This window comes from Heterodontus francisci, chromosome 8, assembly GCF_036365525.1.
Source record: "Heterodontus francisci isolate sHetFra1 chromosome 8, sHetFra1.hap1, whole genome shotgun sequence".
Classification (NCBI taxonomy): Eukaryota; Metazoa; Chordata; class Chondrichthyes; order Heterodontiformes; family Heterodontidae; genus Heterodontus; species Heterodontus francisci.
The window spans coordinates 39312441-39327459 of NC_090378.1; the positions used below are offsets into that span (position 1 = coordinate 39312441).

General features: G+C 42.5%; 1 protein-coding gene across 2 annotated transcripts in view; it reads right to left on the reverse strand.

Annotated features, from left to right (window-relative positions):
• hectd3 (HECT domain containing 3) overlaps nt 1–15019 on the reverse strand; it is a 68986-nt gene that overhangs the window by 53285 nt on the left and 682 nt on the right. For both annotated transcript variants that reach the window (XM_068036985.1, XM_068036986.1), the window contains exons 2-5: nt 13649–13972; nt 10268–10428; nt 3284–3376; nt 2254–2389 (exon numbers count right to left, since the gene is read on the reverse strand). In XM_068036985.1, coding sequence (XP_067893086.1) covers nt 2254–2389; nt 3284–3376; nt 10268–10428; nt 13649–13972 — 714 coding nt within the window. The remainder of the gene's footprint in view (nt 1–2253; nt 2390–3283; nt 3377–10267; nt 10429–13648; nt 13973–15019) is intronic.

Below are 15019 nucleotides of genomic sequence, written 5' to 3' on the forward strand. Positions count from 1 at the left end.
AGATGGAATACAATGTGGAGAAATGAGAGGTTATCCACTTTGGTAGGCAAAACAGAAATACAGAGCATTTCTTGAATGGAGAGAGGCTGGAAAGTGTTGAATTTCAAATGGACTTGGGTGTCCTTGTTCATGAGTCACTGAAAGCTAATATGCAAGTACAGCAAGCAATTAAGAAGTCAAATGGTATGCTGGCCTTCATTACAAGTGGATTTGAGTATAGGAGTAAAGATGTCTTACTGCAATTATATAGAGTGTTGGTGAGACCGCACCTCAAGGTGTGTGCAGTTTTGGTCTCCTTACCCAAGGAAAGATATATGTGACACAGAGGGAGTGCAATGAAGGTTCACCAAACTAATTCCTGGGCTGGAAGGATTGTCCTATGAGGATGGTTTTGTGAAAGGGAAATCATGTTTAAGCAATTTATTGGAGTTCTTTGAGGGAGTTACATGTGCTGTGGATAAAGGAGAACCGGTGGATATATTGTACTTAGATTCCCAGAAGGCATTTGATAAGGCGCCACATCAAAGGTTATTGCAGAAAGTAAAAGCTCATGGTGTAGGGGGTAACATATTAGCATGGCTAGAAGATTGTTAGCTAACAGGAAACAGAGTAGGCATAAATGGGTCATTTTCTGGTTGGCAAGATGTAACAAGTGGTGTGCCACAGGGATCTGTGCTGGGGCCTCAACTTTTTACAATTTATATAAATGACTTAGATGAAGGGACCGAAGATATGGTTGCTAAATTTGCTGATGACACTAAGACAGATAGGAAAGTAGGTTGTGAAGAGAACATAAGGAGGCTACAAAGGGATATAGATAGGTTAAGTGAGTGGGCAAAGACCTGGCAAATGGAGTACAATGTGGGAAAGTGTGAAATTGTCCACTTTGGCAGGAAGAACAGAAAAGCATATAATCTAAAAGGGAGAGACTACGAAGCTCTGAGATGCAGAGGGATCTGGGTGTCCTGGTGCATTAATTGCAAAAGGTTAGTATGCAGGTACAGCATGTAATTAGGAAAGCTAGTAGAATGTTATAGTTTATCGCGAGAGGAACTGAATACAAAAGTAGGGAGGTTATGCTTCAGCTACACAGGGCATTAATGAGACCACATCTGGAGTACTGTGTACAGTACTGGGTCTCCTTATTTAATGAAGGATATAAATGCGTTGGACGCAGTACAGAGAAGGTTTACTAGACTAATACCTGGAATGGGTGGGCTGTCTTATGAGGAAAGATTGGACAAGCTAGGCTTGTATCTGCTGGAATTTAGAAGAGTAAGATGCGACTTGATTGAAACATACAAGAGCCTGAGAGGTCTTGACAGGGTGGATGTGGAAAGAATGTTTCCCCTTGTGGGAGAATCTAGAACTAGGAGTCACCGGTTTAAAAATAAGGGGTCGCCCATTTAAGACAGAGATGAGGAGAAATTTTTTCTCTCAGAAGGTCGTGAGTCTTTGGAGTTCTCTTCCTCAGAAGGCAATGGAAGCAGAGTCTTTGAATATTTTTAAGGCAGAGGTAGATAGATTCTTGATAAGTAAGGGGGTGGAAGATTATCAGGGGTAGGTGGAAATGTGGAGTAATCAATTCAGCCATGAACTTATTGAATGGCGGAGCAGGCTCGAGGGGTCGAGTGGCTTACTCCTGCTCCTAATTCATATGTTATGAAAAATTAAATAGACTGGGCCTTTATTCTGAGTTTAGAAGAACGAGAAGTGATCTAATTCAAACACACAACATTTTTTACAGGACTCGACAGGGTAGATGAAAGAAGGATGTTTCCCCTGGTTGGGAAGTCTAGAACCAGGGTACACAGTCTCAGAATAAGAGGTAGGCCTTTTAGGACTGAGTTGAGGAGGAATTTCTCCACTCAGTGGGTGTTGAATCTTTGGAATTCTCTGCCCCAGAGAGCAGTGGAGGCTCAGTCATTGAGTATGTTCAAGACTGAGATTGATAGATTTCTAAATATTAAAAACATCACGGGATACGGGGATAGTGCAGGAAAATGGTGTTGAAGTAGAAGATCAGCCGTGATCTCATTGATTGGCGGATCAGGCTCCAAGGACTGAATGGCCTACTCCTGCTCCTATTTCTTATGTTTTATGTCTGGAAAATGCATGAATCAGATTCACCAAGATAAATAACTAACTGGGGAAACAATACAGCATAATCTTTAAAATGTTCGCTCTGTAAAGCAGTGCAGGAAAAACTAATTTCCACTGGTGCTAGGCTATACTATTCCGGGATTAACTTACCGAGAAAGAAGAAGCATCTATGCTGTCTACTAGATGTTTGACACTATCCAAGTTCTCATCCTCCTTCCCTATGCGGTCATAGAAGTAATGCACCAAGTCTTCGTCACATTCAAATGTCCAAGTAGGAGGAACATACCTGTATCCAACAACACAATTAAACTGCAGGGTAACCAGTTTTTTTACTCTAAGAACTCTCTACACAAACAAAGCATAATGTCAGTGTAGAGGAGCTACTCTATATGGGCGCTCCATATGGTGCGTTCCCAATCTCATCAGTGCAGTTGTAGACACGCAGCAAAAAGGTGTCAGCCACTTACAGGAAGAGGAATAATGATATCACAAGGATGCAACACCCTGAGCTGCTCTCATGAGCCTTCCGGTGAGACTGGCAAAGAATGGAAGCCAGCCTATTCTTCTGGTCTGCAATGATGTGTGATGCTAGCAGAGAAATGAGGAAAAGGGAAAAAACAAAAAGATAACAAGGAAACTTTTAAACAAACCAGAGAAACAAAGGACCAAATACTCCTTTTTCTATAGTCAACCACCATCTGGCTTCCAATGCATCTGGCAAAACTGTAACACGTAGAGTGTTTTTGGACCATTTCCCCCAGCCTGCCTCATTTTGAGAAAGGTCTGTGATGTCAGGCAGTGCTAAATAAAGGCCATTCAGATGAGTTCTGAGGCTATGGCATTTGATTAGGTCGCAAGTGGTCCCATGTGCAGTGAAACTTAATGAATGTTCAACTGAACTGGGGGAGGTTTAATTTTCGCTGTGTAAATTTACATTATTTTTGAAAGTGAGGCTCTTTTTTTTGTAAAGTTGGATTTTGTCCTCTTTTTCATGGGTTGGCACAGCTAGTAACAGATGTATCAGAGTGGTCAGAATCCCTCCTTCCCTATAGGTGGCATTGAAATTTAGCACGTGGGTAGCATAGTTTAAAATCTTCATTCTACCACACTGCGCCACAATACCATTCAAAAAAAAAGTTACTCAGCGGGACACAAATAAAGGCAAAAGCTACATTCTCACCTTATCTTTTGCACTGCAGCATCATCCCTGTCAGCCACCTTGGGCTTTGCACCCAGATATAACGAATATTGTGCATCAACCACCTGCTCCCATCTAAAGCAGAGAACAAAAATCTCCATTCAGAATTGCTTCCTTAAAATTTTTTAAACGGAGGTGATGATGAAAAAGGAAATCATTGCACCATGGGTTATGGAGGAGACAGGTTTAAAAGTACAAATAATTATTTTACGAATCGTTTTCGCAATTGTTATAAAAGTGCAAGCTTTCACATTCATTGTCGCCATTATTGTTATGAAATTGGTGAAAATTATTTTTTGCAAATTGAATGTGTCCTGAACTTCCTTCATGCACATTAATTAACAATGGTCATTAGTCTCTTTAGCACATCAGAAATTTAAATACAGCAGCACAGACAAAACATCTGGGAGATTTCAGTACACTGGATGTGGGAGTAGGGTGGGGGAAGTGAAGCAGATTACAACACTACATCAGTCAATTTCAACAGCATACAATCAACAACTTGCATTTATATAGCACCTTTAACATCCTGTAGGTGCTTACTCAGCTTCTAAATCTCCACTAGTTTCACACTAGAATTGTAAAATTGCTTTTTCTTTGAATTTCACAATATTAGCTTGTATTCATCGAAGAAATATCCTAATAACTGCCTTAAATGCATCCTCAAAATGGAGTCAGTTGTCAGACTGAAGACTGGGAAAGGAAAGGGCTAATGCTAATTAAATCACTAAGCCTTAAACAAAACACTGTTTACCAGGGATAGAAGATAAGCTATCAAGTCTATAGGCCTGGCAATGATTGCTTATGGGGGAATATAAAGTTGTCCTGCCTTATCGGGACTGGTGTGAAATCTTTTCAAAGCAAAGACCTGAGAAGCTAGGGTGTAAACAAGCTACCTCGCATGTCTAGGTGCCAGATTTTTTATGATGTAGGGTCATCTGATGTCAAAGTGCAACTTGTAAGAATGCTGGGGTTTTGTTATCCCAAATAATAGGATATCTACAAACTACTGAGTGAATGAAGTAACTCTTTCTTGCCAATTTATCAAAAAGATAATTCATGCACTAATAATAGTTTATTAGCACCATACTGATGATTATGTAAACTGCACCCTCCATCCTTATCTCCAAATAGTGCTAGGAGCTCATTAACTTTTTTGTCACCAAGTTCAAGACCATCTGTTCAGCTGGTCATTCCCCCCTTCCCTTCGTCCTATGAGCCAAACCTCTGCCAAGAATTGATAACCCTCAGCCCCCCACTGCTCAACCCTTTCCCTCAGCTCACATCTTTCTCTAGTTTCTCTATCTCCTCCCCTCATGCTCTCCAAGCTCATCTTGTCATGAGACCCAACTCCAATGCTCTCACCCCATCCCAAGTTAAGTTGCTGCCCATCCAACTTCAATTCTTGGTCCCCATGCTAGCTGATATTGTAAACGGTTTCTTCTCCTACTGTCCCACCCCTTTCAAATCTGCTGTCATCAGTCCCCCTCAAAAAAAACACCCTTGACTCCTCTGTTCTTGCAAACTTGTACTTTGCAAGTGTAGAGGGATGAAGGGCCTTTTTTTTTTGAGGTGGTGATGGTGGTTTTGAAAGGGAGAGGGACAGCACCCTCATGAGATTGTGGGTACTAATAATCCTTAACTACCAAATGCAACCACTGTGATCTTTTGCAAGATAAGAATGGCCTTTTGCTATTTCCTGCCCTTAAAGCATACTGAAAATTTATATACAAATCAGGAGATGTTATAAGATGTGGGAAAATTAAGCGAGGAAGCAGAAAATAATTATTAGAGTATAATATATAATGTCTATACAGCAAGTAGATTCTAAAAGATTTAATCATGAAACAAGTCATATAAAGGCATTTAAATTGTGAAATTCTCTGTAATGGACTGGGAGGGGGGAATGTAGTAGAATTGAGTGATTTAGCACTGATTCTTTAAACAGGATATCTGAGTCGTACTGATCAGGAAAGTCTCATGTTTAATACCAGTCTGCATTCAGAGAATAGTACAGCACAGAAGGAGCCTATATGACCCATTATGTCTGCACCGGCTCTTTCAAAGAGCCATCCAGTTATTTCCACTCCCCTGTTCTTTCCCTATATTCCTGTGATTTTTCCCCTTCAAGTATTTATCCAATTCCCTTTTGAAGACTATTACTGAAGCTGTTCCACCACCCTACCAGACAGTGTATTCCAAATCCTGAGCACTTGTTGTGTAACAAAGCTTTTCCTCATGTCACCTTTGATTCTTTTGCCAATCACCTTAAATCTCTGCCCACTGGTTATCAACCCTTCAGCCATTGGAAATAGAGCAAATAGAGAAACTATCTAAACTGTTCATGATTTTATACACCTCAATCAAATATCCTCTTAGCCTTCTCTGCTCTAAGGTGAGCAACCAGAGCCTTCTCCAGTCTATCCACGTAGCTGCAATCATTCTCAATTTTTTTATGCACAAGTCCTTCCCAATTCCTAAAGTGTGGTGTCCAGAATTGCAGACAATACTTCAGCTGGAGCTAAACTAATGTTTTATATAGGTTTAGCATAACTTCCTGGCTTTTGCCCCCATGCCTCTATTTATAAAACCCAGGATCTCATATGCTTTGTTAACCTGTCCTATCACCTTCAAAAATTTGTGCACAAGCATCCACAAGTCTGTGTTCTTGCATCCCCTTTAAAAAATGAACCACTTAGCTTGCATTGTCTCTCCATCTTTTCTACTAAAATGCAACATTAGATAATCAGTTGGGATAAGGAATAGGGGTGTTACTACTGGCAACACCATTACTGAGTTAGGTAGGCCAAAAACTGGCCAGTGTTCCTGCTTCAAAGTACTATCCAGGGAGCCGTGACTCATTAGTCGAGGACAGGATCAGGTTCAGCTGTCATAACTGCCCCTCGTGGTTGGAACAGCCTCACTCAATAACCAGGCTCACAGAGAAACTTTGGCGAGGTGCTGGAAAGTGCCTCTTACACGTGGAACTCCTGAGAGAAAAAGATAACTGGAGCAGAAAATCTGAGTGTGAAAAACACAGAAGAGAATTTAAAGAAGAAGGAATTATCTAATCATAATCACTGTCAGCTTGGCTCAGTTCGTAGCACACTGACCTCTCAATCAGAAGGTTGTGGGTTCAATGCCTCATGTTCTTCGCATCTTATTCAACCCAGAGCAGAGCTTTCAACCTCATAGCCTTCCATCACAAAGACCAGCTACTTCCACCTCTATATCATCCGCCTCTGCTCCTGCCTCAGGCAGTGTGTTGTTGAAATCCTTAATCATGCCTTTGTCACCTCCATGCTTGCTTGGCCAGCCCTCCCACTCTCTGTAATCTTCAGCTGCCCATATCTGCTTACCCATAGCCCCTGTGCTCACTGACTTACACTGCCTCCAGCCCTAGACTATCAACAACCCCCCCACCACTTCCCCCCCAACCCCCACAAAAAAATCTCCATTTCTTTTGCGCACTTTGGGCTGGATTTTGTTCCCAACCAGACGTTAGGTTTCGTGGCAGGGGTGGGGCCGAGGAATCAGTGCAGCGGCAGCCACCGGAGAGCCCTACACCAGGATTGCCAGGCCCGATCTTCCTGGGGCGGCGGTGAGGCTCCTTGGCAGCAACTCCACCAGTCTGCAATGGGACCCCTCTTTGCTTATTTAATATACCTCTGTGTAAATTTAATAATGTTCAAGTCTGCATTATTTAGTGCATGGTGGGGGAGGGGTCAACTCTGCATTATTTAGTGCATGGTGGGGGAGGAGTCAACTCTGCATTATTTTGAACTTTTGTAGGGCTAGCAGCCTTCTAAAATTGCCACCAGCACCTGCTTTTGCATCAGGTGATGCCGTGAATGGCTCCTCTAAAGCCACCTCCGCCAATATAAGTGGCAGCCCGCCGCGTAATCGCAGCGGCATGGTTCCCGTGCGGGGTGGCTGCCATTTTCTGCACCCGCTGCTACTCCCTGCAGCAAGACAGCAAAACTCAGCCCTCTGTCATCTCAAATCCACCAACGGCAGTTATGCCTTCAGCCACTGAAGTCTCATGATCTGGAATTCCCTCCAAATTCCTCTGCTCTATAACTTCCTCTATTCCGAGAAGACCTTCTTCAAACCCACTTCTCTGACCTAGCTTCAGGTTACCCCCCTCCTCCAATATTTCCTTTGTCCCAACATGCATTTTTGTTTAATTGTACCTCTGTGGAGTAGCTTCGAATGGTTCTCTATGTTAAAGGTGTTTTATATAGCAAGTTCTTTTTGCTATATATTTGTATAAATGTATATATATATATATATACACTATTTGTAGTTACATTGTAAAGAGGAGGAGCTCTAGAGGGTTTGACATCCTTGAAAGTGGATAAATCACCAAGGCCGGATGGATTGTATCCCAGGCTGTTAAAGGAAGCCAGGGAGGAAATAGCTGATGCTCTGAGGACCATTTTCAAATCCTCACCAGATACAGGCGAGGTACCAGAACATTGCACCATTGTTTAAAAAGGGCGCGAGAGATAGGATAAATAATTATAGGCCGGTCAGTCTGACCTCAGTGGTGGGCAATTATTAGAATCAATTCTGAGAGATAGGATAAACTGCCACTGAGAAAGGCACAGATTAATCAGGGATAGTCAGCATGGATTTGTTAAGGGAAGTCATGTCTTATAACTTAATTGAATGTTTTGAGTAAGTAACAAGGAGGATTGATGAATGTAATGCAGTGGGTGTTGTCTACATGGATTTCAGTAAGGCACTTGACAAGGTCCCACATGGCAGACTGGTCAGAAAAGTAAAAGCCCATGGGATACAGGGGAATACGGCAAGTTGGATCCAAAACTGGCTCAGTGACAGGGAAGAAAGGGTAATGGTCGACAAATGTTTTTGTGAATGGAAAGCGGTTTCCAGTAGCATTCCACAGGGCTCAGTGTTGGGTCCCTTGCTGTTTGTGGTATATATTAATGATTTAGATTTAAATATGCAAGGCATGATTAGGAAATGTGCAGACAACACAAAAATTGGCCATGTAGTTGATAGTGAAGAGGATAGCTTATAGACTCCAGAATGATATCAATGGTTTGGTTGAGTGGGCATAAACGTGGCAAATGGAATTCAATCCAGAGAAGTGTGAGGTAATGCATTTGGGGAGGACAAACAAAGCAAGGGAATACACAATAAACGGGAGGATATTGAGAAGGGTGAAGGAATTAAGAGACCTTGGAGAGCATGTCCACAGGTCCCTGAAGGTGATAGGTCAGGTAGATAAAGTGAAGACATACGGAAGGCTTTTCTTTATTGGCCGAGGTATAGAATACAAAAGCAGGGATGTAATGTTAGAACTGTATAAAACGCTGGTAAGGCCACAGCTGGAGCATTGTGCACAGTTCTGGTCACCACAGTACAGGAAGGACATAAAAACAAGAAACGCTGGAAATACTCAGCAGGTCTGGCAGCATTTGTGGACAGAAAAGCAGAGTTAACGTTTCAGGTCAATGACCCTTCTTCAGAACTGGCAGATAAGAAATGCAAAAGATTTTAAGCAAGTAAAGCGGGGGTGGGGCAAGAGATAACAAAAGAGGTGTTGATAGGACAAGGTGACAGAATAGCTGACCAGAAGGTCATGGAGCAAAGACAAACGATATGTTAATGGTATGCTGAAAAACAAAGCATTAGTACAGATAGGGTGTTAATGGACGGAAGACTGAACAGCCACAAGCACCAACATGGAAAAAAAACATGAAAAACACAGTGGGTAGGTACAGTAGAAACATACTGAACAAACTAAAATAAAATACAAAAAATAAAAAATAACTAAAAATAAAAGTAAAATGGGGGGCCCCGTCATGCTCTGAAATTACTGAACTCCGTGTTCAGTCTGGCAGGCAGTAGCATGCATAATCGGTTAATGAGATGCCGGACTGAACATTGAGTTCAATAATTTCAGAGCACGACGGGCGCCCCATTTTACTTTTATTTTTAGCTTTTTTTTTGTTTTTTCTTTTTTGCGTTTATTTTATTTTAGTTTGTTCAGTTTGTTTCTCCTGTACCTATCAACTGTTTTTTTGATTTTCGTTCCATGTTTGTGCTTGTGGCTGTTCAGTTTTCAGTTTATTAACACCCTATGTGTGCTTTGTCTTACAGCACACCATTAACATATTGTTTGCCTTTGCTCCATGACCTTCTGGTCAGCTATTCTGTCACCTTGTCCTATCAACACCTTCTATTTTGTTATCGCTTGCCCCACTCCCACTTTACTTGCTTAAAATCTTTTACATTTTTTATATCTGCCAGTTCTGAAGAAGGGTCACTGACCTGAACCATTAACTCTGCTTCTCTCTCCACAGATGCTGCCAGACCTGCTGAGTATTTCCAACATTTATTTCAGATTTCCAGCATCCGTAGTATTTTGCTTTTATTACAGGAAGGACATAATTGCTCTGGAGAGAGTACAGAGGAGATTCACAAGAATGTTGCCAGGGCTTGAAAATTGCAGCTATGAGGAAAGATCGGATGGCTAGGGTTGTTTTCCTTAGAACAGAGGCGGCTGCGGGTGACTTTACTGAGGTGTACAAAATTATGAGAGGACCTAGATAGAGTGGACAGGAAGGACCCATTTCCCCTAGTGGAGAGGTCAATTACCAGGGGGCACAGATTTAGGGTGATGGGTAGAAGGATTAGAGGGGACATGAGGAAAAACTTTTTCACCCAGAGGGTGGTGGGTGTCTGGAATTCACTGCCCGGTGGAGGCAGAAACCCTCAAGTCATTTAAAAGGTATCTAGACCTGCACCTGAAGTGCTGTAACCTCCATGGCTATGGTCCAGGTGCCGAAGGTGGGATTAGAATGGGCAGCTAGTTTTTTCACCTGGCGCAAACACAATGGGCTGAGTGGCCTCTTTTGGTGCTTCTACTTTTCTATAGTTCTATGGTTCTACTGGTACATTAAGCTAATATGGCAGGATATCATTTCAATCTACCTGGTACATGGTCTGTAGTCATAGCCAAAAAGCTGCTGCTGTTTTTGAAGCCTTTCAGGTGTTTCCACTGGCACAAGTCGCTCACCACCTTCAGGCTGCTTACACAGAAGAATCCATCCTTCTGTATCCTGACAGTTGCTGTTGTACTCTTGTATTTGCTCCTAAAACATCATTGAGACAGGCAGTTACCATTCAAAGAGGTAATTTATCCCTCATCTCAAAGCTGAACATTAAAATTCTAATTATGGCGGGAAAATGAATATTGTAAATAGTCACAACACTAACTTTTTTACTTTTGGCATCTGGGTTCAAATTCACTACAATAATTGGTTAAAAAAAAAATCATCTTTATTCCAACTGCAATGGTCTCAAGTAAATTTGTGCCAGCCCATACTAACTGCCAATCTGTAGAAGATTACAAGGACAGTTGGCATAAGCCAATTTGGTCCAGTAAGGGGATAGATAAGCAAATATTTACCAAATCTTCACCATGCATTTAAAATTTCCCAAACCTGTAGTTCTATAACCTTGGTACTTGACTGTTATTTGCTCTATTCTACACTGGTTAAAGATATGTTACATCCTGTGGTTCATTACAGAAGAAGTGCATAACTGTGATGTCACTTTCAATACTACAAATGTATGGTTAAACTAAATATTGCTTATAGAGTCATAGAGTCGTACAGCATAGAAACAGGCCCTTCGGCCCACCGCGTCCATGCCGACCTAAATGCCTATCTATACTAATCCCACCTGCCTGCATTAATTCCATATCCCTCTATGCCTTTCTCACTCAAGTACCTGTCCAGATGCCTTTTAAATGTTGCTACTGTTCCTGCCTCCACCACCTCCTCAGGCAGCTCATTCCAGATACCCACTATTTTTTGTGTGAAAAATTTACCCCTTTGATCCGCTTTAAACCTCCTCCCTCTCACCTTAAATCTATGCCCTCTAGTTTTAGTCACCCCTACCATGAGAAACAGACTCTAGCTATCTACCCTATCTATGCCTCTATCATGTCCCCTCTCAGCCTCCTTCGCTCCAGGGAAAACAGACCCAGCCTAACCAATCTCTCTTTACAACTCAAGCCCTCCAAACCAGGCAACATCCTTGTGAATCTTTTCTGCACCCTCTCTAGCTTAATCATATCTTTCCTGTAGTGTGGTGACCAGAACTGCACACAGTACTCCAAGTGCGGCCTAACCAACATTATGTACAACTGCAACATGACGTCCCAACTCTTGTACTCAATGCCTCGGCCGATGAAGGCAAGCATGCCATACGCCTTCTTCACCACCCTGTCTACCTGTGTTGCCATTTTCAGGGAACTATGTACTTGCACCCCAAGGTCTCTCTGCTCAACACTCCCCAGGGCCCTGCCATTCACTGTGTATCTCCAGCCCTGGTTTAACTTCCCAAAATGCATCACTTCACACTTGTCTGCGTCAAATTCCATTTGCCAATCCCTTGCCCACTTTCCCAGTTATTGCTCCAGGATATCGCTGTTCCCTCCCTTGAACTCACTAGCTTCCATGACCTTCTCCACAGTAAATACAGTTAATCTACTTTCTGTTGTAACCTTAGACAACCTTCTTCACTGTCCACTATACCACCAATTTAGGTGTCATCTGCAAACTTACTAATCATGCCCCCTACATTCAGATCCATGTCATTAATATATATGACAAACAACAGAGGGCCCAGCACCGATCCCTGCGGCACACCACTGGTCACTGGCCTCCAATCTGAAAAACAACCCTCCACTACCACCCTCTGTCTCCTGTCACCAAGCCAATTTTGCATCCAATTGGCTAGCTCACCCTGGATCCCATGTCTTCGAACCTTCTGGACCAGCCTACCATGCGGGACCTTGTCAAAGGCCTTGCTAAAGTCCATGTAGACAACGTCCATCCCCTGTCCACGTCAATCCTCTTAGTCACCTGCTCAAAAACTCAATCAAATTCGTGAGACATGACTTCCCACACACAAAGCTATGCTGACTATCCCTAATCAGACCTTGCCTTTCCAAATGCATATATATCCTGTCTCTCAGAATCCCTTCCAATAACTTTCCCACCACTGATGTAAGGCTCACCAGCCTGTAGTTCCCTGGCTTATCCCTGCTGCCCTTCTTAAATAAAGGCACAACATTAGCTATTCTCCAGTCTTCTGGTACCTCACCCATGGCTAACGATGATACAAAAATCTCTGCCAGGGCCCCAGCAATCTCCTCCCTTCCTTCCCATAGTATCCTAGGATACACCTGGTGAGGCCCTGGGGATTTATCCACCTTAATGCGCCTCAAAACCTCCAACACCTCCTCCTTTGTAATTTTGATATGCTCTAGGATATCACTGTTCCCTCCCTTGAACTCACTAGCTTCCATGACCTTCTCCACGGTAAATACAGACGAGAAGTATTCATTTAAGACCTCGCCCATTTCCCATGGCTCCACACACAGATTACCACACTGATCCTTAAGGGGACCTACTCTCTCCCTAGCTACCTTTTTACTCTTAATATACTTATTGAATCTTTTAGGATTCTCCTTTATCTTATCTACCAGGGAAATCTCGTGGCCCCTTTACGCCCTCCGAATTTCCTTCTTAAGTGTACTCCTACATCCCCTATACTCCTCGAGGGACTCGCTTGATCCCAGCTGCCTATACCTGACATATGCCTCCTTCTTTGTCCTGACCAGACCCTCAATATCCCTTGTCAACCAAGGTTCCCTAAACTTGCATGCCTTGCCTTTCCATCTAACAGGAACATGCCGGCCCTGAACTCTTCCTATCTCACTTTTAAAAGCCTCTCACTTGCCAGACATCTCTTTACCTGTAAACAGCCTCTCCCATTCAGCTTTCGAGAGGTCCTGTCTGATGCCATCGAAATTAGCCTTCCCCCAATTTAGGACTTCAACCCAAGGACCAATCCTATCCTTTTCCATAACTAGCTTGAAGCTAATAGAGTTATCGTCACTGGTCACAAAGTGCTCCCCCACTGACACATCAACCACCTGCCCAGCCTCATAAATTGTTTACAATTTATAGTGCTATGGAAGAGGTTCTCTACAACAAGAGGTGATATCACCATTATGCTTCACCAAAATTCCTCTGGTGTCTTCAGACAGCTCAGTGAGCCAAGAAACAACAGAACTATTTTTATGCATTCACTGGTCTATTGTTAAATATACCAAATGAAGTCTAGCATTAACCTGCTATTAACCTAAAGCCCTTTGAAAATGAAACAATGTCAAAACTGAATACTCTATGGAATGCACAATATTAGAAAGTCCCTAAAATGACTTCGAGATATTCTATTAAAACGATTAAAAATAATTGTTAAAAAAAAAAATCAGTAAATGGCTACCAGGAAACTCACCTGATTGAGCTTCACCCAGAGACCATGGCTGTTGCAGTATTCCTCTCCTGTGGCTTTGATGCAGGTCCCCCTCTTTAACTCAATATCAAAGAGTTTCTTACGCTGAGGCTGGGAGGCTAACTGCCAGACTGAAACAATGTACTGAGATCGCCCCAGTGCTGCACTGGACAAGGTGGAATCTTTCCAAAACTTATACAAGACTTCTTTGGGGACATAACACAGGGCTTCTGGCAAAGATTTGCTGTTCCTGAAGCAATCAATGGTCTCAATCAGAAACCTGATCCTTCCCAGAATCTGCTGCCGGTTTTCGTGATTCATCGCAGTCTAAAATTAACAAGAATGCTTTGAATGTTGGCATGTTATTGTTAAGGTGAACTTTTTAAAAAAAATCACAAATTCAGTTTCAATTGCATTAAGGATGGTATGGAGAGATTGAGTCAGTTAGGATTATATTCGCTGGAGTTCAGAAGAGTCAGGGGGAATCTCATAGAAACCTATAAAATTCTAATAGGACTTGACAGGGTAGATGCAGGAAGGATGTTCCCGATGGTGGGGGAGTCCAGAACCAGGGGTCATAGTCTAAGGATACAGGGTAAACCTTTCAGGACTGAGAGGAGGAGGAGAAATTTCTTCACCCAGAGAGTGGTGAGCCTGTGGAATTCGCGACCACAGAAAGCAGTAGAGGCCAAAACATTGAATGTTTTCAAAAAGGAGTTAGATATAGCTCCTGGGTCTAAAGGGATCAAAGGGTATGGGGCAAAAACCAGAACAGGCTACTGAGTTGGATGATTAGCCATGATCATAATGAATGGCGGAGCAGGCTCAAAGGGCCAAATGACCTACTCCTGCTCCTATTTTCTATGTTTCTATGTAAAAGTAATTTTGCAGGGAGGTTCTATCACAGAATACATAACCAGAGCAGCTCCTTGGATTAATTACCCACCCTCTCTCATCTTGGAGCTTCACTATGGCATTGCTCAAATTTTCAGTTTACACTGTTTAAAAAAAGCATGTGTGAAAATTGATATAAGAAATCAGACGAAGCAACTATAATTGGTTCATAGCCGAAGTAGCACTGATAATGGCCTTTTAGCAGGCCAGCTGAATGAGTAGATGGAAGAAAATGGTAGAACGAGAAAGTACATGCCCTCACAGAAAAAGGTCTGCTCAAGACAGAAGATATTCTCAGATGCACCAGTATAAATAAATCAAATTGCACCATACAAACCCCCAAAACTATAACAGGAGCTGAAGCATGTATCAGGAACAGCACACATCCAGGAGTTGGGAATAGGAGAGATTTTCAGACAATTGAGTTTCACACTTAGCAGTTTAGGTCATCAGACTCCTCACTGTGTTGTCTTGTAATAC